Below are 21,658 nucleotides of genomic sequence, written 5' to 3'. Positions count from 1 at the left end.
AGAGACTTAGACCCAAACTCTCCCCTGGGTCCACCCCAGCTAGGCGATAGCCGCAGATGAGGGCCCAACTGCCCCCAGCTCAGGTTCTTTCCAGGACACTGGACATGTGGCCAAGCCTGTAGGGCTGCTATGAGAATGGGACCCCAGGCACCTCTCCTAGAGCCCAGCCCAGAGCAATCATACACTGCTACATGGTAGGACCCAGTTACTCACACACATGCTCACATACGCCATGCCAGGGAGGCGTTATAGAATTTGTTCAGAAATCTCATTATGGGGTGCCTGGGTGGCTCAGTGGGTTAAGCCGCTGCCTTCGGCTCAGGTCATGATCTCAGGGTCCTGGGATTGAGTCCCGCATCAGGCTCTCTGCTCAGCAGGGGGCCTGCTTCCCTCCTCTCTCTCTGCCTGTCTCTCTGCCTACTTGTGATCTCTCTCTGTCAAATAAATAAATAAAATCTTTAAAAAAAAAAAAAAAAGAAAAGAAAGAAATCTCATTATGCTCTGTTTGAACATGGGTAAACAGCGATCACTGGGAGCCCCTTGAGGGTCACAATGTACTCCCTATGCGATTTCCTTTTCTTGGTTCGAAGTGTTAACATTACGGATTTCAGGACTTTTGACAAGTCCCAAGATGGAAGGGAAAAATAGGAAGCCAGGGAGGAGTGGTCAGGCAGGGATGCCAGTAGTGGTGGCCATGACTTAGTTCATGGGAAGTGTGACGCCACTCGTTCTCTTCCCGGGGCTAGTTAGCCAGCCCTGGGTCATGGGAGGTGCGAGCAGAGGTGGGCAGTGCAGGCCTTGAGGCTACCAGCGTATCCCCTGACACGAGCAAGCTGCTGCTTCTGCCAGAGCCCGGGCCTTTCCCTACAAGCTAGTCTAACTGCTGAAAGGGCCACTTTAACATTCTCAGAGCATGGCTATTTTAGGGCACAAACATTTTCCTGTTGCAGACACTGCTCTCTTTCTGCGGTGAGGAGGGCAGGAGTTCTGAAGGCACCCGCAGCCAAGGCTGTATGGAAGCAGAGCTTCCTGGTACACTGGGCTGGGACTGGGTGAAGGGAGACCATGGTTCCACATCATTGACAGAAATTGCTTTGAAAAAAAAAAAATTTTTTTTTAAACAATCACTGAAATATGTACAACTGCTGAAATTTTATTTGAGCCCCTATGTATGGCTCCCTCTGCAACTTCCAGAGCAAATAACTATCATGTCAGCACTCAGGACAGGTCACACCCATGCCTGCTGCCAACACTCTGCCTCCCTGGAGCTACACTGCTGGGCAGCAGTGCCGGAGCGGCATCATGGCCTCTTCCTGCTTCCCTTCCTCTCTGCTCTGGGGTGTGCCCACACCCGGGGAGCCACTCTCAGCTCTAGGGGTTCCTGCCACCCAACCTCAGGCAAACCTGCAGCGCTGGGAGGGGTGCCAGCCACAGGCCTCTGGACAGCCACGGGAGGCATTCCTTTCTCTTGAAAGCTGGGCTGATGTGAAATCCTCACAGGAGTACCTGGCAGAAACCAACTTACAGAGTGGACTGATGAAAGGTGGGGAACAGGGACATTTCCCTGTTGAACTCAGGTTAAGTAAGAAGGGGAAGGACCTTGTGTCAGGACGTGTGCAGGGCTGAGTTGGGCCTCTGGGGCACAGGGAGGTGACACAGTCACGCAGCAGCATGCACTCAGCTCCACAACCTGTCTGTCCACACATTCCCCGCAGGCCAAGCGGGGAACCAGGACGGGGTGCTGCAAGTCTCCTCTCCTCTCAGATCACCAAATCCCCGCCAAGGGGGTCCCTCACGCCATCTTCCTTTAGGGCTTCCCTAACCCTGCTCTCATACCCCTTTCCCTCACAACACCGCAGGCTCTGGGAACCCATGTGATGGGTGAGGGGTTGTCCCATGCCCTGGGGAGGGCAGAGCAAGGCCTGTTTCCCCACAGCCTGATGGTGATAATCGACTTGTGAGCGAGGGCCTGCATGTCTGTCAGCATTGTCACTGCCTCCCCAGGGCGCCACTTTTACGCCCTCTCAGTCCGATTTGGTTCATTCCAGCAAAGACTTTATCACAGCTTAGCGCTTTAAAGGTGAGGAGAACATGAAGAAATCAAGCTATGAGGTCAGCATGCGAGCCTCCTAATGTTAGTAAGAAATGTGGTTCAAAGGTCGCCACCTGCCCTATCCCATGTGGGATGGCCTCGTTCACAGTCCCAGCTGATTCCCACCACCCCACTGTCTGACTCCCAGGGGTGACAGACTCAGCTTCCCATGGCGGTCAGAAGGACACACTGTAATAATGCTGGCACAACGCCAGCATCACTGGGCTGACTGCACAGAGGCCACTATAGGCAGACTGCAGACCCTGACAGCTAGTCCACAGTATCTCAGAGTGGCGAGATGCCTGAGCCTGCTCTGCTCCTTCCCAGCCCCCAGGTGGGCTAGCTGGCAGGTGGCGACCCTGAGCATGTTTTGGAAGCACAGAGTCACCGTGAGGCCATGAGGTTAATGAACAGCCGCAACATTGCCCGTGTCACTCCAGACCCAGCACCCCCCCTCACCAAAACAAAGCGAATCATCACCCAAAGCACCCTCCCCCGTGATTGGCGTGCCGCCCTGGGCTGGCAGTAGGGAGAACAGGGACTGTACCGTCCGGCGTCGCCTGCTGGTGGGGTTTTTTACATTTGACGTAATCGTGGTCAATCGGAGTAGCTGTGTAAGGTGGGGATGTCAGACCTGGGCCAGAGGAGGAGGGGAGGGAGGCTCCGGGGCCCGGCAGTGTCCCAGCTGAAGAGTGGGAGTCCTCATCCACCAGGCAGACCTTCTCTCTGTGGGAAAATGGTTGAGATGCAGGTCAGAATCAATACATCCTGCTGAAATGGGACATGTGCTGGTCTGAAACAGTGACCTTCTTCTTTTTTTTTTTTTTTTTAAGGTTTATTTATTTATTTATTTGACAGACAGAGACCACAAGTAGGCAAAGAGGCAAGCGGGGTGTGTGGGGGGGTGGGAAGCAGGCTCCCTGCTTAGCAGAGAGCCTGATGCGGGGCTCAATCCCAGGACCCTGATATCATGACCTGAGCCGAAGGCAGAGGTTTAACCCACTGAACGACCCAGGCACCCCTGACACAGTGCCCTTCTTGACTGCTGGACCCCATGCTACCTTCAAGGGCCTCCTCTGCCCTCCTACAGCCCACTGCTCCCACACACATCAAAGGACTTGCCCCTCTGGCTGGGGATCCAAGGTGCTGAAGGAGCTGCCCCCATGGCACCCACTTGGGCTCTGGCCCCCAACTGGCCACTATCCAACTATCTCAGGCCCCAGGCCCCAAGGAGACTGCAGGGGAACTAACAAGCCCTTCCTCAGAAGCACCCATCCCAGGTCCCCTCCATGCCAAGTCAGCACCCTTACATGTGATGCCTGAGGCCTGACAGATTTAATTCCCAACAAGATGCAGAGACAGAGAAAACATCTGGATTTGGGGTGTCTGGGTGGCTCAGTTCGTAAGGCAGCTGCCTTCGGCTCAGGTCATGATCCCAGGTTCTGGGATCGAGTCCTGCATCACGCTCCTTGCTCAGCAGGGAGCCTGCTTCTCCCTCTACCCTTCCCTGCTGCTTGTGATTTCTCTAATAAATAAAAAATCTTTTCAAAAAAATCTGGGTTTACTGCAAGCTCCCATGTGTATAAGGAAATCTGCCACAACACTGTTGAGCAAAGAAGTTAGAAACACCTGAAACATTCCATCAAAATGGCTACAGAAAACATGCTGCACCCATGCTATGGAATAATACACAGACCCAGACTGCCAATAGCCACCAGAAAGAAAGAATAGAGTAAATGGGGTACTATCTTTATGGATGGGGTCCCAGACCTCTGGTTAGGCGAGAAGTACGCTCTAGAACAGCCCTTTCAGTAGTTTGTTTTTATAAAATAAAAGAAACTCTATAATGTACGTAAATATAAGTGTGTGTAAATGCACAGATAATTATTTGAGAAAACGAACTAAGAATAGTGGCTAATTCTGGGCAAAAGAAGGAATTTGTCACATTTTAGCCTGTATGTTTACATGTAGCCAGAATTTTCCATAACTTGAACATATTCATATATTATTTGTATAATTTGATAAATTTTTAAAAGACTTTAGTTATTTGAGAGTGAGAGAGAAAGCATGAGTTGGGGGGGAGGGGCAGAGAGAGAAGGAGAAGACGACACCTCCGCTGAACAGGGAGCCTGACATGGGGCTCCATCCTGGGACTCTGGGATCATGACCAGAACTGAAGGCAGATGCCTAACTGACAAAGCCACCCTACCCCTATAGTTTAGTAATTTTTAAAAAAGATTTATCTATTTGAGAGAGACAGAAGGAGAGTGAACACATGCATGAGCAAAGGGGAGGGGCAGGGGGAGAGGGAGAGAATCCCAGGCAGATTCCCAACTGAGCATGGAGCCTGGCACAGGGCTCAATCCCATGACCCTGAGATCATGACCTGAGCCGAAATCAAACTGGACACATAACAGACTGAAGTACCCAGGCATACCAATAATTTTTTAAAAAGAGTTACAATCAATAAAAGAGAACACCACTGTACTTGGGGGCTCTCTGTGACTATAAAGTACACATGTATAATTTCTAGGCACACCACATCCACATCTCTCCTATAAGACAATGGGCCTCAAGGACAGCGCCTAGGCACAGGTCTCTCTTGTACTTGGCTGAGCCCTGCACAGTGCCCAGACAGGCAGGAGAACAGAGGAGAAGCAAGCTGAGCCAAAGCTCTAAGATGTGGACACCAGGGCAAAAGAAGTCTGGGCCACAATCAAAGGGAGGCCCAGAGGTACTCCCCGGCGCAATGAGGGGACCATACCATGGTCCTAGCATCCCCATGCTCTCTGGCACCATAGGAAGAGCCTGCAATGCCCCTCTCTGCTTCTTGGGAGAACAGGCAGCACACAGGCCCTAATAAGTTCCCAGTTCTTGCAAGAAACCATGGAAAAGGACCCAGGAGTAAGAGCCTGCAACATGAAAACTGCTTTCCATCAGTGTTCTGCATGGGGCAGAGCTGTGCCCCAGTGGGGAGAGGGAATTAGCTGGCTTCTCCCTAGGACCTGTCCCTGAAGGTGGGCTAGCACTGGGTATGGTCCCAGCATGAGGTAACCTGAGGTTGTACACTTAGCCTCTCCTTTTCAATTTCAACAGAAATAACTCAGTCTGGGGTGCCTGGGTGGCTGAGCGGGTTAAGCTTCTGCCTTCAGCTCAGGTCATGATCTCAGGGTTCTTGGGATTGAGCCCTGCATCGGACTCTCTGCTCAGCAGGTAGCCTGCTTTCCCTTCTCTCTCTGCCTGACTTTTTGCCTACTTGTGATCTCTCTCTCACTCTCAAATAAATAAATAAAATCTTTTTTAAAAAGAAAAAAAGAAAGAACTCAGTCTAGCCACCAGAAGTCTCCAGATGAGTTCCAGAGGCTCAAAGAGCTCTGATTTACTCAGCAGCAACCCCCTGAATGCCACTCTCTATAAAGGAGCCATCAGGGTACATATGGGGGTAAGCTGTTGGGTGAAAGCATGCTACTCACTTCTCTGAAGCTTTGGGTGTATTCTTCTCCTCGCCCCTGGCAAAGGGTCCTTCTGCAGCCTCCTTCATGAAGTTGACCAGGACCTCTGCACTGACCCCAGAGTCTGGCTTCCCCAGGAGCTTTAAGATGGAAGCATGGAGCCGGAAGTACACCTAGGAGAACGATACTCTGGTGTGAGCAGCCCTGCCAGTTGCTAAGGTTCATTCCACAGGCCAGTCAGCCACATTGGCAAAGAGCCCCTGACCAAGGAGACCAGACCACCACACATTGCCTTTCTTCATTCACTTTTAAACCAGCCAACCAAAAGTCATTCAAAGCAAGCTCTAACAATTAAAATGGACATGAACTCTCAGTGTTCCAGCTTAAATGTAGGCAAGCTGTGGTAAGACGATGAGAGTAACAAGCCTCAGCACCGCTCACTGGGCACCTCCTCCTACCACAATGCTTGCCACCCTCTGTGGGCCCCTCTCTGGGCACCCACAAAAAAGGGAGCCTCCACACCTATCTCCCACTGCACTGCGGGCTCTGTGAAGGGAAGAACAGCGGACTTCTGTTTGTGCGCCCACGGCTGGGCCAGCCAGGTACTGCAGGCCTGGAGAAGCCTGCCCAGTGGGTGCAAGACAGGTAGCGGGCATGCTGCACCAGTCGGGGCCTGGGCTCTTCTTCATTTCTGTGAGTCCACACCACAATCCTCCACTTACAAATTTGTGAGCTCAGCTGCCCAAAGCCCCACCGCCTGCAAAGCTCAGGCCCAGGTTAAACTCGGGTCCAACCTGCCCTCTGCTGCTCCCAAGTGAAAACCGCATCACACACAAGCACCGCCACAGTGACTCGGCCTGGGCTCCTGCCTGTGGCACAGACTCCCACATACAGCACCAAGGATGTCACCAAGATTGGGAGCCCCTGTGGCTGCAGACCCTGATTAACCAGGCCCCCTACACCCAGAGGTGGTTCTCAAGAGATGCTGCCAAGGCCCCCCGGGTAAGATGCCAGCTGGTCCACCTGGGTAGCACTCTCAAGGGGGCATCCTGGACAGAGAGGTCCGCCCCCAGAGCCCTGCCATCTCTAGCCCACCTGCGGCCCCCAGAGCAATTAGCCCACCAAGTCCATCTGCAGCTGCAGAAAACCTCTGAGGCCCCTACCCACAAGCAGATGGCTCTGCCTGGAGGAGCACAGAGTGTTCAACTGGCCAAGATGAACCAAGCAGCAAGTTCACTATTTTGACTGAAGGTTCAACAGCAAAAGTGAATTTCCACCAGAGCAGGGTTAAAGTCTTAAGAGAAATGTCATTTTTAGAGCAGCTGAGTGCTCATTCTCCTGAGAGCTGGCATGGTGCTCTAGACCTCTATGCCTCACCTGGAAGTGTCTGGGCCCCACAGGGATACCATTCTGTCTGCTCACTGGTTCCATCAGTCAGCAATGGAAGCCAAAAGTCAAAGAAACACCATGGAGGAAAAGAGAGTGGTCTCTTCCTGAGGGCTGGACTACCTCCCTGCACACGGGTTTGGTGCTACCAGAGGTGATGCACGGGGTGGCTGGGCTCAGCAGAGCCAGCCCCAACTGCCTTTCTCTTCTGCTGCTTATTGAGGGCAAATCACACCAGCTCTCTGGGCCTCAGGCTTCTCAGTCCCAACGTGGGGAGTCCCTCCAGGGACGGGCCTGTGAGCCTGAGTGGAAAGCACGAAAGAGCTATGATGGGAAGGATGTGGGACCTAGGGCTAAGAATGACAGCAACATGGAAGCTGTCGAAGTATGAAACTCATACTCAGTATGAAACCACATTTCTACATTTCCCCCATGAACCCTAATCATGTGGCCCCCAGACAGCTACTGCCGACCCCTCAGCATGAACGGTTTTTCAAAGGCATATTTATAAAAATGAGACTTTTTGCTTGCTCATACAATTAGCAAATATTTAAAAGAGGGAAAACAGATATGCTCATAGGTCAGTATAACCTTTCAGGGCAACAAGATGCTGTGGATGCAATGTTAAATGACCCCTGACAAGCATGCCCAGCCAGGCCCTGTCTGCACCCTGGCGAGGAAGAAGTGGAAAAAAAGGCCAAACCCATGAAGAAGGGATTGGACAAATAAGTTGATGTCCAGCCAGACTAGAGGGCACATGGGCAGATAAGGAAGCCCACAATGCCTTGCACTACATCTTATCCAGTGAAAAATGCCAAATGACATGCAAAATGACAAGAAAATGTTACTATGTATCTGCACATTAAGTGGGGGAAAGTCTAGAACAAGTACATGCCCAAACTGTGAATAGGGATTACTAGGTTGGGGGGTTAAGATCACTGGGGACTTCAGTTTTTCATTTTGAACACTTCTGAATGTTGGATTTTTATATATTTTTAACTACATATATGTGTTAATAATCACATATGTGTTATAATCAGAAAAGAAAACCATCAAGGCAGATTCTGCCCCAAACTCCAAAAAGCTTGCTGAGCTCAGGGGACCGGCAGGGACTGGGCATGTAGCCTCAGAAAGGGGAAAGCTGACATGCTCAGGAAGCAGCAAGGCCTGGGCCAGGCCAAGCATATGTGAATCCTCATCCATGCACTCGCTTTCCTCCCTACAAAAGGTGCTGGCTGCAGCCTCCCGGCCTTCCTCCCAGCACTGCCCTGAGCATGGAGGAGAGCATGGTGTGAAGTGCTCAGAAATCATAAAAGCAAATCCAAGCAGTAAACAGCTGCTCTGCTCTTGAGGAGCAGAGCAAGACCCCAAATCTAGGGCCAAGAGAACAGGCTACTCTCCACCACCCCACCCCTCCCCCACCCACAGACCCAGCCTTGTCCCTGTCCTGCCAAGCTGGGTGCTCTGGGCACAGCCTGTGACCTCACTGGGAACAAGGGCACCAGGAGATGCTGTGCCACATCGTTGTCATCACCAAGTCAGGTTCCGGCAACCTGCACATGCTAAAGGTTTCGGGAAAGGCAGTTTTCTTCTGGGAAAGACAAACAGAACACTTACTCTCCCAGAAAGGATGGTAAGCACCCCTTAGAAGAGAGAGGAAAGGCTGCTTTAATTTCATTGCACACACAGCTGCTGAACACAGAGAAGTTTCCAACAGGTTGCACAGGAGTCACTGGGACCTCATGACCCAGCCCCAGGGAGACAGAGAGACTGGCCCGCCCCGGCCCAGCTTCCCCGCCCAAGGCCAGCACGGTGTCACCTCCAGGGCCTCCATGGCCAGCTCAGGGGGGTTGTGGTAGTGGATCTTCTTGGGGTAGCGGGCAGCCTCCTCGTGCAGGTAGTGGCCGGCCTGTCTGTAGTGTAGCAGGTAGACGGCAGGCGGCTGCTGCTGCTTCTCGGCGACCTTGCCCAGCATGTAGTGGATGAGCCACTCCTCCTCGTCACCATCGCCCTCACACCGAGCTGCCGACGAGAAACAGTGCCTGGCTGTCTCCAGCATGCTGTCGCGCCGGCCCTCCATCTGGAACGAGAGCACGAGACCAGGCTGCCTGAGGCCCAGGGCCCAAACTTGCCCAGGACTGTGCCTTATGCTGCGGGAAGCCCTGTTGCATTCTTTGCAAAGTTATAATCTTCTCAACAACCCCGACACACAGAAGTGCCATCACCATTTCATAGCTGGGGACACTGAGTGTGTGGAGAGCCCATGGGACCTGTCCGTAGCACACCTCAAGTAAGGCACAGAAGTGGATGGACATGTCAACTCCAGTGTCCTTTCTTTTACCGTCCACCTGCAGTATCTGCACTACACAGTCCAGGAGTTTATGAAGGACCTCCTGATCCCTTCTGAAGGTCCCAACTGTGACCCTCACTATAGCTGCACTGAGGTCCTCTGCCTGAGAAGGGGAAAAAGCCTGAGGCCACGGCTGCCGGGAGAACCAGAGCCACCACCAATGTTCTAAGTCCTGCATTACAGACGATGAGCACTTCATTCTCTCCCCAGCTCACTAGGGTGGGAAAGTGGAGCTGGAGAGGGTGTGCACCCAACACCTGATAACACAGCACTGGAGAGGATATGCACCCCTGAGGTCCCACAGGACTTCATACCGGTCCTCTGCACCCTTCCAGAGGGACCAGGGTACTAACAGAACGGCAGATTCCTGAGCTCCACCTAAGACCCATGGCCTTGGAGCTGTGCCTCCAGCCACCTTCTCACACTCAAGGGTGGAAACAGTCAGGATAGAGATCAGCTTCTAAGATACTTTCCAACTCAGAGGATGACATTTCCCACTCCCTGTATAAGGGCTATGGGCCAGCACCTAGGTGCTATCCATGTGGAATGTCAGCCATCATTGGCTTGCATCCCTTCCTCCCAGAGCTCCTGGGCTAGGACGTAGAATGAAGACTGCCAGGGTGGGGCCAGAGGGGCAGCTGGTCCCAGAACCCCAGGTCTCTGGCCCCTCATCTCCATGGCCCTAGCTCAATAGCCGGGAAGCTGCAACCTTTTCTAGTCTCATCTCAGGGACCAAAGGACAGGAGAGGCTGTAGGCACTTAGCTCTGACAAGGGCGCTGCCAGAGCTCAGGGTGAGAGGGTGAGAGAAGTACCTGTGCCCCACTGTGCATAGGAAGGCTGCCCCACAGATGTCTGTCCAGCGGACGCTGATCTGTGTGAACCTCCTATAGCAACAGCCCTGGCTGGCTGGGCCAGCACAAAGAACCCTCAGCACTCTGTCAAACCCTCCCTGGGAAAGAAAATTGCCACCTAGGAATCAAGACACCATCAGTGGGTGAGATACGATAGACAGAATCACATTGGAGAGCCAGGACACAGCACAAGCCAAGTCAGTCCATTGTACCCCTCCAAAATGGGATTCTATAGTAGATCTGGGTAAGTAAAAGGCAGCCACTTCACTGGAGTCCTGTTCTGACCGCTTGGTAGCCATGCGGCCTCAACCAAGTCAGTAGCCCTTTGCCCAGCCAGCTCTGCCAGTAAGGATCCTAAAGCCACCTCCTGAGAAAGGAAGGGCAACTGTGAGGAGCCCCATCTGGTCTGGCACCACACAGATCCCCAACAAGAGGCCAAGCCCCTCCCTCCCCCACACAAAGCACATGCCACCAGAGTCCCTGCCCTCAGTAGGTGTGGCAGTCAGGACACTTCAGGCAGAAGAGGAGGGAGAGCACTAAGGGTCCACTATATCCCAGAACTCTGCCAGACACCCTCACACTACCTGTCCGCCCCTGAGTGAGATGCACTTCTGCTGCCGTGACACCTCATTCACCTCACGGCCAGAGTGCCTGGCCCTGGGCCGGCCCAGGAGAGGGGCTAAGGGGCTAAGGGCTATTGTCAGTTCTCACAATGCTGCCACACAGGAGGAACCATCAGCCCGCTCACAGCCAAAACCACAGCAGGGACATCAAGTTCCCTCCTTAGGCCACACAACTAGAAGGCTCTGGCTGCAAAACCTCTGCCCTTGCCTGAGAACTGACAACAGGGAAACCACCGGTTTTCCTGTAACACACCCCTTTGGCAAGTTTGCAGGCAGAAGCCAAAATGCATAGCTATCAACATGTGTCCTATAGCTCCTCTGATCAGACACAATAAGCCCAAACAGCTCTAGCAACCAATGGGCTGTGTCCCCATGACATACTTCAAAGTAGGAAACTGCCTTAACAGAGGTAGAAAAAAAAAAAACAGGAGGCCACCAGGAGGTAGCCCTGCGAGGCAGTTTTTACCCTGGGGAAATGCCAAACCTCCTTCCTTCCCTGCCTGCAGGGACACCTGCACACCCAGTGGATTTCCATCTCTCTCCTGCCACCCCTCAACACTCCAGGAAGATGGCCTAGGAGCCCAGTTTCAGGTCCTGAACTACCTGGGCCAAGAGCTTCCAAAGGATCAAAATAGAGTTCAACCACAGAGGCCAAGAGCTACGCAGGAGAAAGAATAGTCAAGGGGAAGAGGTGTGCAGAGAGTCAACCTGGGTCTCCTGTCTGTTGCCCACTCTCTGCCTTCCCTGCCCCTTCCTGGGAGAGGCAAAAGTTCCCTCCTCTTGGGAAGCTCTACAAAAACCCTCAAGTACCAATGGCAGAAAGTACCAAAAACCCTCAAGTACCAATGGCACTCTGATTTCTCATCATATTTACTTCCTGGAAAACCTTTATTCTGCTAAATCCTACTCGGCTTCACAGTTGGGGGTTAAATAAAGAATCCCAAGGTCTGTGCTCCACCCACCCCACTTGAGTCCCAGCAGAGGACAACAGTGTTCCTGGTGTGGGCAGGGAGTTAGCTCCAAGCCGGCTCAGCCCTGGGGCCACGACACTTCAAACAGCATGGAGCACGGGGCCTCCGGGGCCTCCGCACAGGATGGTCACAGCGAAAGAAGGCTGCATGGCGTGAGCAGAGCACAACAACATGGTGCTGAGTAAATAAGAAGCTCAACGCCATACACAGCGCAACAGCATTTGGGCTAGAAGAAAAGAACAAGTAAATCACAGCATTCCTTCTAGGAGGACATGTATACATAAGAAATAGTGTTTGTTTAAGGTCTGGAAAGATACAAGTCTAACTGTAGGTTGCTCTGAAGCAGGAATGAAGGGACTAGAAGGCGGGGTGGGGAGGAGCCAAAAAGATTTTAGTTTTGTCTTTACTGTGGCAATTGTTTTAAAGAAGGTGTTCCTTGTATAACTGAAGAGGGGTTTCTATAATGGAGGAGATGGTTAAAACAAGGGCCATGCTCCTCTCCTCTCGCCCATTTTTCTTCCAGGGTTTGGCCTTGGCACAGAACTCAACACCGGCCCTTGCCCCATGGCCACACTACCCTTCTCACCACCTTTGTCCTCTGCCACCGGTGCCAGGCTTGTCCCCAGGATACCATGTCTAACCCACCCAGGGAGCCCACTTCTGACTGTGAGTCCCTGATGGGACCTTTTAACGAGCTCCCCACTCCCCCTGAAAGAGGTTCTGATGCCCAGTAACGTGTGGGTTCACGCACGCTGGGTGGAGAAAGAGGGAAAACCTTAGGGCTGGAGTGCCCTGAGTCCAGCCCCCTGAGACAACCCTCCGGGTGCACGGGCGGTGGCATGCAGAGCTCATGGGAAGATGAGGTCACTGGCATTCCTCAAACAACAGCCCGAGGTACAGCCCCAGGTCGTGTTTCCGGTTCGCCCTTGTGAAGCATGGGTGACATGCGGAGACTAAGAAATATGTGGAGAGAGAAAGGGATTTCAGCCTTTTTGAAGCTTTCTCAAAGTGCACTCCAATGTCAGGCGGGACCTCGTGTGGGAACTCCGAGGCCGCCATGGCTGTGGACGCAGCAGCAATAGCAGTCACACCAGCACAGGAATGTTCAGGAATGTTCAGATTCTGTTGGTACTCTTCCAGCACAGCCCCCTAACACTTTCACTGACACTCATCCCCACCCAGCTTCCATTCTGTAGTATGTCTCTTGCTGATTTCTGCACCCAGTCTGATGGTATAATACAGATCTACAGCAAATTTAAATGGCAAATGTTGACAAAAAATGTGGGATTTCATGAAGTTGATGAAAGTAATGTAGACAAAGCCTTTATGAGCACCAGGCACATTTAACATGGTTGACAACCACCCAAAGGGAGGACAACTGTTCAAGGAAGAGACCATAATACACAAAGACATCAGAGAATCCTGTGAGAGGGAAGCCCCCCTCAAATATTACTGCCGAGGTAGCTGTCTAAATTTATGCTGCCGAGGTGAAGGGACATCATAGCATGCTATTGTAAAACTACTGGGAAATTAAGTTCCCTGCAAACCAACCAAACTCAGTCCTTCTTGGTTCCTTTGAAAAATTAACACAACCTTGCAATTATCACCAAAATCCTAGTAAGGTAAGATTTAGGAGTTATTTTCATTATTATTTAATTACTAAGATAAAGTCCCAACCACACCTTTTGGCACTATTCACTAGGCTAAATGAGCCGCACTGTGAGTGAATCAGCTTTGTGACCCTTTGCTAGGAACTGCCCTCAAACAGCAGCCCCGCCCCCTCACGCTCCTGCTAGTGGGTAGGGATGCCACCCAGGTACAAAAGGGGCCACCGGGGGAGGGTGACATTTATATCATTATTACACTCCCATTTATGCTTTTCTGTACCAATTGAATTTTTAACACTTAAGGACACCTCACTTCTATATAAAATCAGTAAAAGCAACAAAGAACTGTTACTTCCTTGCACAAGCCTAGAACTTCCCCTACTTAGCAAAATATGGGAAGGTCAGGGTCATCAGGAGGCCAAGCATTCTGGAAGCCTGTGACCTGCCTCTGAAGGCTCGTGGGTGCCGGTGGGTAGGGGACAGGGCATGAAAACAGGGGCCTAAACTCAAGGATGGAGGGGCTTTCAGGATGGCAGCACAGCCATAGTTGAGAGTCTCACTGACCAGGCTGCTCTCACTGAGTTCCCATAACAATCCAATGGAAGCACTAACAAGGCCATTATCTTGTTTGGATTGTGACCACATATAATCACTGAAAGAAACAGGGCCCTTTAGCACTCTGCTCTCCTAGAATCCCTTCTGGACCATGCCATCTTATTGCCACACCAGCCTTAAAGATGTCAGTGGGACTCCTTCACTTCCATCTCAAGGAGCCAAGGGTGCCCTGCTCAACAGAGACCTCAGGCCAGACACCCAGCAACCCGCACTAGGGGAACTCCCTACCAAGACAGACTTCAAAATTCCCAACACGGAGTTAAAAATTTTACAGGGACTCAAGAACTTCCTTTGAAGGAATGGGGAAGAGACAGCTACTTCTGGTGGCCAACACCCCTCCCGGCCTTTCCATTGCCAGGAAACTGATGGCTCACCAGCCAGATCACCAGACCGTGGCCCCAAATACCCCCACACCAGACTAGGTGTCTAAAGACCAAGGACCAACTGTCACTGACCATAGTTAGCTTCAGTCTCATAAGGAGAATCATCTGTGAGCTCCCAGCATGGTTGTGAGGACAAGCGCAAGGAATGGATAGGATAGAACTTTGCCACCTGAGGGCACTTGAGTCAGATGGTGGGATGGCGGTCCCTCTGCAGAACCCCTCCTCACCTGCTGCACAAGCTCAGGGGGCAGCTCAGCTCTCCACTGCTTCAGCTGGCGTGAGGCAAAGGAGTGCAGGGCGTAGGACATGGTGCCATACTCGATCCACAGGGACAGGTTGGAGCTGTCAATTTCCAGGGCCCGCCGGAAGCAGTTCAGGACAGGTGTGGCATGCTTCCAGATGGGCCCATCACTCTTCAGCTCATTGGAGTTCAGCTTGTCTTGAATACGACTGGCCCGGGCCAGAGCCATGCCTGCCCAGGAATCAAACCTGTGGTCACAACAAAAGCGCCAGTAAATACACTGCTGCCCTTACAGCACTGCAGACACAATAGCCTGCAGGGTGGCGATCCCAGGTCTGTGGGAGCCTGTCTCCCAGGCCAGGGCCCAGAGCCCAGCTCCACCACCCAGCGACTCCATGTCTCTGAGCTATGAAATATGGCTAAGAAAACCCACCGCAATGGGGCACCTGGGTGGCTCAGTCTGATAAGCATCTGCCTTTGGCTTGGGTCAGATCCCAGAGTTCTGGGATGGAGCCCCACATGGGGATCCCTGCTTGGCCGGGAGTCTGCTTCTCCCTCTCCCTCTGCCCCTCCTCCTGCTCCTTCTCTCTCTCTCTCTCTCTCTCTCTCTCTCTCTCTAGTAAATAATAATAAAAATCTAAAAGAATAAAAGGAGAAAACCCACCTCAAGAGAGCAGGGCTGCTGGGACAGCACAAGACCTGAATCTTAGGTCATCTAGCACCTCACAGGCACTCAGTAAGTGATCTAAGAGGATCCCCACCAATTTGAGCCCAAATTGTGCTCACATGCACGGTGGGCTCTTGGGCTCTGCTCCCCTTTGCTTCCTTGCCTCTGATGGGAAGGAAAAGGGGTGCTTTATAAGGCACTGCTCCTCCAAGACAATAGGAAGGCTCCCATCCTGCTGCCTAATCCCTCACTGGTAGCTCCTGCCACCAACACACTCACTGACCAAAAGCATGGCACAGCCGAGACCCCGAAAACACAGCCATGCAGCTTCTGCATGGTTCTCCCTCTGGCACCTTGACCACATTCTGCCCTCTCCAGCTCAGTTCCCAGCAGCAAGATGGAGAGCGGGGGAACCACAGGATGGCTAAGACCCTAGTGCTCTGAGATCGCCTGAAAGAAAGTGGTAGGGAAAATGCAAAAGGTTCTCTGAGATGGAGACCAAGGCTAAGAGGATTTCTGGGCACTTGGGAGAATGGAATTTTCTGAGTGCAAGAGTATACAACAGAAAAGGCAGTAATCACATGACAGATCCTACCCTCCCTGAATAATAACAATTCTTGACCCACTGCTACACAAACTTTAAAACTGGCCAACTGCCTTCCTGGACTATTTGACAGTACCGAGGTGTGGTAGGGACACAGCAAACTTATGAAGCTCACACATGCTTCTACCACACTCCAGGCACCTGGAGATGAGAAAGTGCAATCAAAGGAGCAGTAAAGAGCCCTAAAGGCTTAGATGGTATCAGGAGATAGCAAAAATGAAGGCTTTGGCCCCTGTGTGGAGGTTCCAAGTGTACCCTTTCCTCCTCAGGACCTGGGGGTCCAGGGCTCTGTTCAGATCACCTCCAGGAGGTAGCACAGGAGGAGGTGTCAAGCTCCCCTCAGACGGTGGGAACCCCATCAGGGACTTTCTACCAGGGCCAGCTCCTTCCACACTGAGGATTTTCCCCTCTTAACTCCTCCCAGAGTGCCTTCGCAAGCCCCTTTGCCCTTGCCTTGAGGGAAAGACCACACTACATGGCCAAACGCCTGCATGAGTACCAAAATGGAAACTACTACCTGCAGTCACAAATGTAAGTAACCAAGAATACAGACACATCATCACAAAACCTCAAAATGTTCCTCTATGTGTTAACAAAAGCAAAGTCCTGATGTGGGTTCTTGATTCTAGCAGAGCAACACACAATCCACACTCGGGAAATGCTGACCCACAGGGACAATGGGGGCTGGCCCAAGGGCCAGTGATGCCATGCACTCAGGAGGAGGAAGTGTCCAGAACCTACGTGCTGGGCTTTTACTCATGTGGGGCTGGTTTGTTCCTAGCACTAGGCCCAGAGTTGTTTCTTTGGCAGAGGGATGAGCTGTCTTGGGGCCTAATCCTTTCTCATCCCCTCAAATGCCACTCTCTGAAACACCTGGCCAAGGTGCCCCAATCCCAGCTGAGCCAGAGCAGATGAAATAGTGAAATGAAGACCGGTCAAGAAAAGCTGTTGCTAGCATCCTCGAAGACTCTGTTTTCCCCATAAGAACCACCAACATACACTGGCCAGAACACTCCACCATCCACCCAATTGTCATGGGCTTCACCTGTACCTAGAGGGTTCAGAAGATTTAAAGAAAAAACCAGTATCTGATCTTCCATCCTAACTAGCACAGAAGAAGAGACTGAGCCCAAGTTTTCCCTGACATCTGCTTGTTAGGGAGGGAATGAAGGGGGTCCAGGACTGGGCCACCAAGCTCCTCCTGGCCCTGGGGCCAGTCCTCACATCCCACCTCCCTGGGAGGGCTCTTGGCAGGCTGAGAGCCTGGCAGGTTGATACCGTCTGAAGAAGTGTATGTACAGGTTTGAAGGAGGCCCAGTTGAGCTAACACGAGCCTCATCTTATAGCCCAAGTGGCTACTGGGTGAGAGGTCCCACACCAGGCTCCTACCTCCCCACGGACAGGTGGGTTTTATCACCCTTACCTTTTAGACATGGAGAGAGCAGCACAAAGGAGGTGACTGCTCACTATCTAGAGCTGTGAGCACTCAGCCAGCCTGAGCACGGCTCTGCTTCACCACACTGGCCCACAGTGACCCCAGAGAGGACATCCAGGGCCACTGGCACATGGCTCCCTGCCTGGAGGAAAGCAGAGGCTGAGCAACAGGGGGCTCTGGGAGAACCCTTCCCACAGGCTACAGAAGTTGTGTCAACTGGTTTCTCCATTCAGATCCCAATCCCTCCCCTAGGCTAGGTGGATCCTGACAAGGGGGAGCTCTCCGGTTTCACCTGAGGGTGGGCAGCCACTGTGGCCTGGCCCCTGAGTACTTACCTATAGATACTACTCTGGACCCTTCAGACACAAATCTTACCTTGACCCAAGGCTAACCTCCTAGGTGTAGTAGCCATGAGGAAATGTTCCCTCTCAATCAAATGAACCAGACTTTATGAGTAGGGCCCTTATCCTAAAATAAGGAAACAACCATAACTAAAGACATGTAGAACACATCAGCCCACTTTCCAGGGCTGGCAGCCAGGAAAAGAAGCAGCATACAACCAACAGGATGGAAGCAGGGGGCACTCCCTTCCCCTGCTGGCCTGCATCCAAACGGACTCATACCTTCTCTGATCCCAACGCTCATCCCAGGTATCTTCTAGAAAGAAGCCTACTTCATTGCTCTTCTTTTTATGAAGAACTTGCCTTTCCCCAAAACTGCAGAGTGCTAAACACACTTTCTCATTTGTTTTTCCCTGGTCTCTTTGCTAGAGCAGGGAAACCCCAAACTGGCCCAGTGAGGAGCTTGCTGGGCTGGAGTCACCCCAGCCCTCCCTGCCTGGCCCAATGCCCAGGTCACTGACCGGTTGGGGCAGATGCAGATGTCATGCATGTAGAACTTGATGGCCTTGGACTGCTCCTTGTTTTTAAAATGGTAATCAGCCAGGAGGTAGTAGAGCTCATTCACCACTGGAGGGGAGGGGTCGGCTCCTTCTGGGAGGCAGGGTACCTAGCAGAGGAAGGACCAAGGATAAGGGAGAGGGATTCAGGGTCTCAGCTGTGACCAGTCATGCTGCTGGTCCATTGGACCAATTGGACCATTGGTCCAATGGACCAGGACCATTCACATTAGCACAGGATAGACTCTAGGCTTCTCATGGCCCTGACCTCTGGTACAGAACAAGGAAAGAAGCCAAGGTGCATAAGCAGCAGTGCTGGAGGAAAAAAATGACAGGACACAGTCCCATCACACTCAGTTCCTACCTCAGCCGAGGCACCCTCAATGTAGGCGGAGACTTTGTCCAGGCTCAGCGCTGGCCTTTCTGTGCGGGGCACAATGGTGGCAATTCTCTTCAGAAGGTTGGCCAAGTCAGCAGACACTGTGCTAGTCTTGTAGCTGTCAAATTCAGGAAGGGTCTTGGGCTTAAAGTACTCGAACATAAACAGGGCATCCTCCCATATAAGGTCGACCTTGAGAAAAGACAAAAAGCAGATCACAGAGTAGTCAGGGCAAAAGCAGAAAGGGAAAAGTTCTTCCATGGAAACAACACAGATGAGGTTACAATATATTAGAGTATAGAAAAAGACTTGTACACCCTTACAAATGTGCATACCCACTGTAATCCCCAAAACCAAATGTCTACTAAAGAGCACACAAGTAAACTGGCATCTGCCTGGCCTTTATAAAGACAAATATTGGAAACTGAGGGCCGCACTCTGTGAACCCGTGTGGTCATGCCAGAAGGTAGGTTCAGTCATGAGTGGGGACTGTGGCCAGGCCACAGACTCTCTCGTTGAGCATCAGCTGTCCCACCGCTTGTTCTGGACGAGGGTGGTTCTGCATTCTGTATGGTGCCCTGTGGGTGCCCTGCCCAAGTAGCTCCTATTCAGGGGATGGAACTGGTAAGACTGGAGAATAAATGATGAGCTGTGAGGTCATATACCCAATACTGCTCTGAAAATCAAACAGGAACAAATGAAAACCTCTAATGAATTATTTGTATTACCCAAATTGGAAAAAGAAATCCTTTGAAAATTGCCATGCCGCACTTTTGAATGATTAGGCAACATCTGTGAAGGAAGTCTTTGCAAGGAAAATCCTTTTTCAGGGTGCCTGGGTGGCTCATCAGCCTTCGACTCAGGTCATGATCCCAGGCTCCTGGGATTGAATCCGAGATCAGGCTCCCTGCTCAGTGGGAAATCTGCTTCTCCCTCTCCCACTCCCCTTGCTTGTATTTGAGCTCTCGCTCTCTGTCAAATAAATTTTTTAAAATCTTTTTTAAAAAAAGAAAGAAAATCCTTTTCCTGTGATCAGACTATGTCCAACTATCCTCTCATTCTCCTGGTGCAAAAGCGATGTGTCTGAGGTCCTTTGAGAGAGCTCAGAGCCCTTGCTGCTCTGACCCCCACTCCTCTGCAAATGGGCAGGTGCAGTGGGTTGGGGCAGCTCCCTCACCTGCTGGGCCGAGTGCTCCTCCAGGTACCTGGCTTTGCTCTTCTTGCTAGGAAAGCTGTACAGACAGTAGAAGCACTGTTCCAAGGCCGTCTCCAACTCCTCCTTGTAGGGGTGTGTGTCTTCAGAGGTGGACGCAGCGAGTTCCTTCTGAAGAACTCGTACCTGTGGTAGGCAGGAAGAGATGCCTGAGAAGGCCCATAGCTTCCCTGGCACAGTGGGACCCCAGGGAGACCACCACTCTGTCAATTCTGTTGAACTGAGGAAGCTGTGTCTGTTGGACCTGTTTCCTGGAAAGGGCCTATTCTACTCACAGGAGCCGTTCTGAGCCCAGCTCTGACAGTGACCTCCTAAAGAGCTTCCTGCCAAACTGTCTTCCTTCCAACATGCCTAATCAATATCTACCAGCTGCTAGAAGGGGATATTATACATCCTCTGGGAACTTCTCTACTTATTTGTTGCCATTCATTTGCTTCCCAAATATTTACTGAGCACCTCCTTATGCTAGGCACAGTGTGAAACAGTCCGGAAGCTCAGATTCCAATAGAGGGGCAGTTAATTAAGCAAGTGGTTATAATGCAACATGGTAAATCCCATTAGGGCTGAGGGAGTTTGAGAGTGACTCCTCTCTCAGCATAAAATATAAAAATACAGCAGAAAATATATCCAAAGAAATAATATCCCAAATATATCCAAAGCACAAAACATAGCCAAAGAAATAATAAATTATCCTCTCAGACAACACTGAACATAAGTCAGTTAAATTAGAAATCAGTACATAAAGGTAGCAAATACCAAATGTCAAAACTTAGAGCATGCAGCTAAAAACATACTTGGAGGAAACATAACCTTCAACACATGTACTAAAAGAGTGAACAGTGTCAATGAGTGGCCATCCAAGCACAGTGTAGCACAAGGCCTTTCCCATATGCTTCTACACATAGGTTGAAAAAGACTCAGACCTTAATGAAGGAAAGATGTTACTTGAGGGATGGTTTAAGCATGGTGCAATTTCAGGGGGAGATAAGCATGTAGTGTTTCCCATAAGTTTCACACATAAATTTATAACACATCTTAATAAAAGGAAGAAGTGAATGGGATGCCTGGGTGGCTCAGTTGGTTGAGCGTCCAAATCTTGATTTCAGCTCAGGTCATGAACTCAGGGTCATGAGATCAAGCCCTGCACACTCAGCAGGGAGTCTACTTGAGGATTCTCTCCCACTGCTTCTCTCCCCGCTTGTGCATGCTCTCTCTTGCTCACTCTCTCTCAAATACATAAATAACTTTTTAAAGATTTTATTTATTTATTTGAGAGGGAGTGAGCAAGCGAGCAAGAGAGTGAGAGTGCATGCATGAGCAGGGGGCAGGGCAACAGGAGAGCTGGAGAAGCAGACTTCCCACTGAGCAAGGAGCCTGACTTGGGGCTCAATCCCAGGACTCTGGGATCATGACCTGAGCCAAAGGCAGACGCTTAACTGACTGAGCCATCCAACTGCCCCAATAAATAATCTTTAAAAAAAAAAATTTTTTTTTTAAATTTAAAAAAAAAGGAAGAAATTACTCGAAGGATGCTTTAAACATAGTATCCTTTCAAACAATTCAGCAAATGTCTTTTCACACAGGTTTTTAAACACAAGTTTGTAAACACATCTTAATATCAGGAAGATGTTACTGAATGACCTTATACAAGATGCTGAGCACATGGTTTTTTCCAATGCCCCCGTAGTTAACTTAGAAACACTAATACCTTAACGATAGCAAGATGTGGGGAAAAAAAAAAAAAAAACAAGAAAGAGGGAACGCTGAAATAAGCTTTCACCACAATTAAGTTACAAAAAACACAACCTACATCCAAATAAATAGTAAGTATTAATGTGGCAATTAATGACTTAGAAAGCAAAGGAAAAAAAAACATCAATAAACCAATAG

The 21,658-nt window shown here is 51.0% G+C and overlaps 1 protein-coding gene across 4 annotated transcripts in view; it reads right to left on the bottom strand.

Annotated features, from left to right (window-relative positions):
* The window catches only part of CABIN1 (calcineurin binding protein 1), a 150,181-nt gene that overhangs the window by 75,781 nt on the left and 52,742 nt on the right, over positions 1 to 21,658 (bottom strand). For 2 of the 4 annotated variants that reach the window (XM_032310064.1, XM_032310066.1), the window contains 7 exons: positions 19,733 to 19,894; positions 18,541 to 18,747; positions 18,141 to 18,286; positions 14,559 to 14,820; positions 8,750 to 9,010; positions 5,566 to 5,717; positions 2,640 to 2,818 (listed from right to left, as the gene is read on the bottom strand). In XM_032310064.1, the coding sequence (XP_032165955.1) occupies positions 2,640 to 2,818; positions 5,566 to 5,717; positions 8,750 to 9,010; positions 14,559 to 14,820; positions 18,141 to 18,286; positions 18,541 to 18,747; positions 19,733 to 19,894 (1,369 nt within the window). The remainder of the gene's footprint in view (positions 1 to 2,639; positions 2,819 to 5,565; positions 5,718 to 8,749; positions 9,011 to 14,558; positions 14,821 to 18,140; positions 18,287 to 18,540; positions 18,748 to 19,732; positions 19,895 to 21,658) is intronic. The other 2 variants (XM_032310065.1, XM_032310067.1) reach the window with 1 other exon arrangement.

Source organism: Mustela erminea, chromosome 13, assembly GCF_009829155.1.
Source record: "Mustela erminea isolate mMusErm1 chromosome 13, mMusErm1.Pri, whole genome shotgun sequence".
Classification (NCBI taxonomy): Eukaryota; Metazoa; Chordata; class Mammalia; order Carnivora; family Mustelidae; genus Mustela; species Mustela erminea.
The sequence above is the reverse complement of the archived record's forward strand: the minus strand, read 5'-3'. Positions and strand labels throughout refer to the sequence as shown.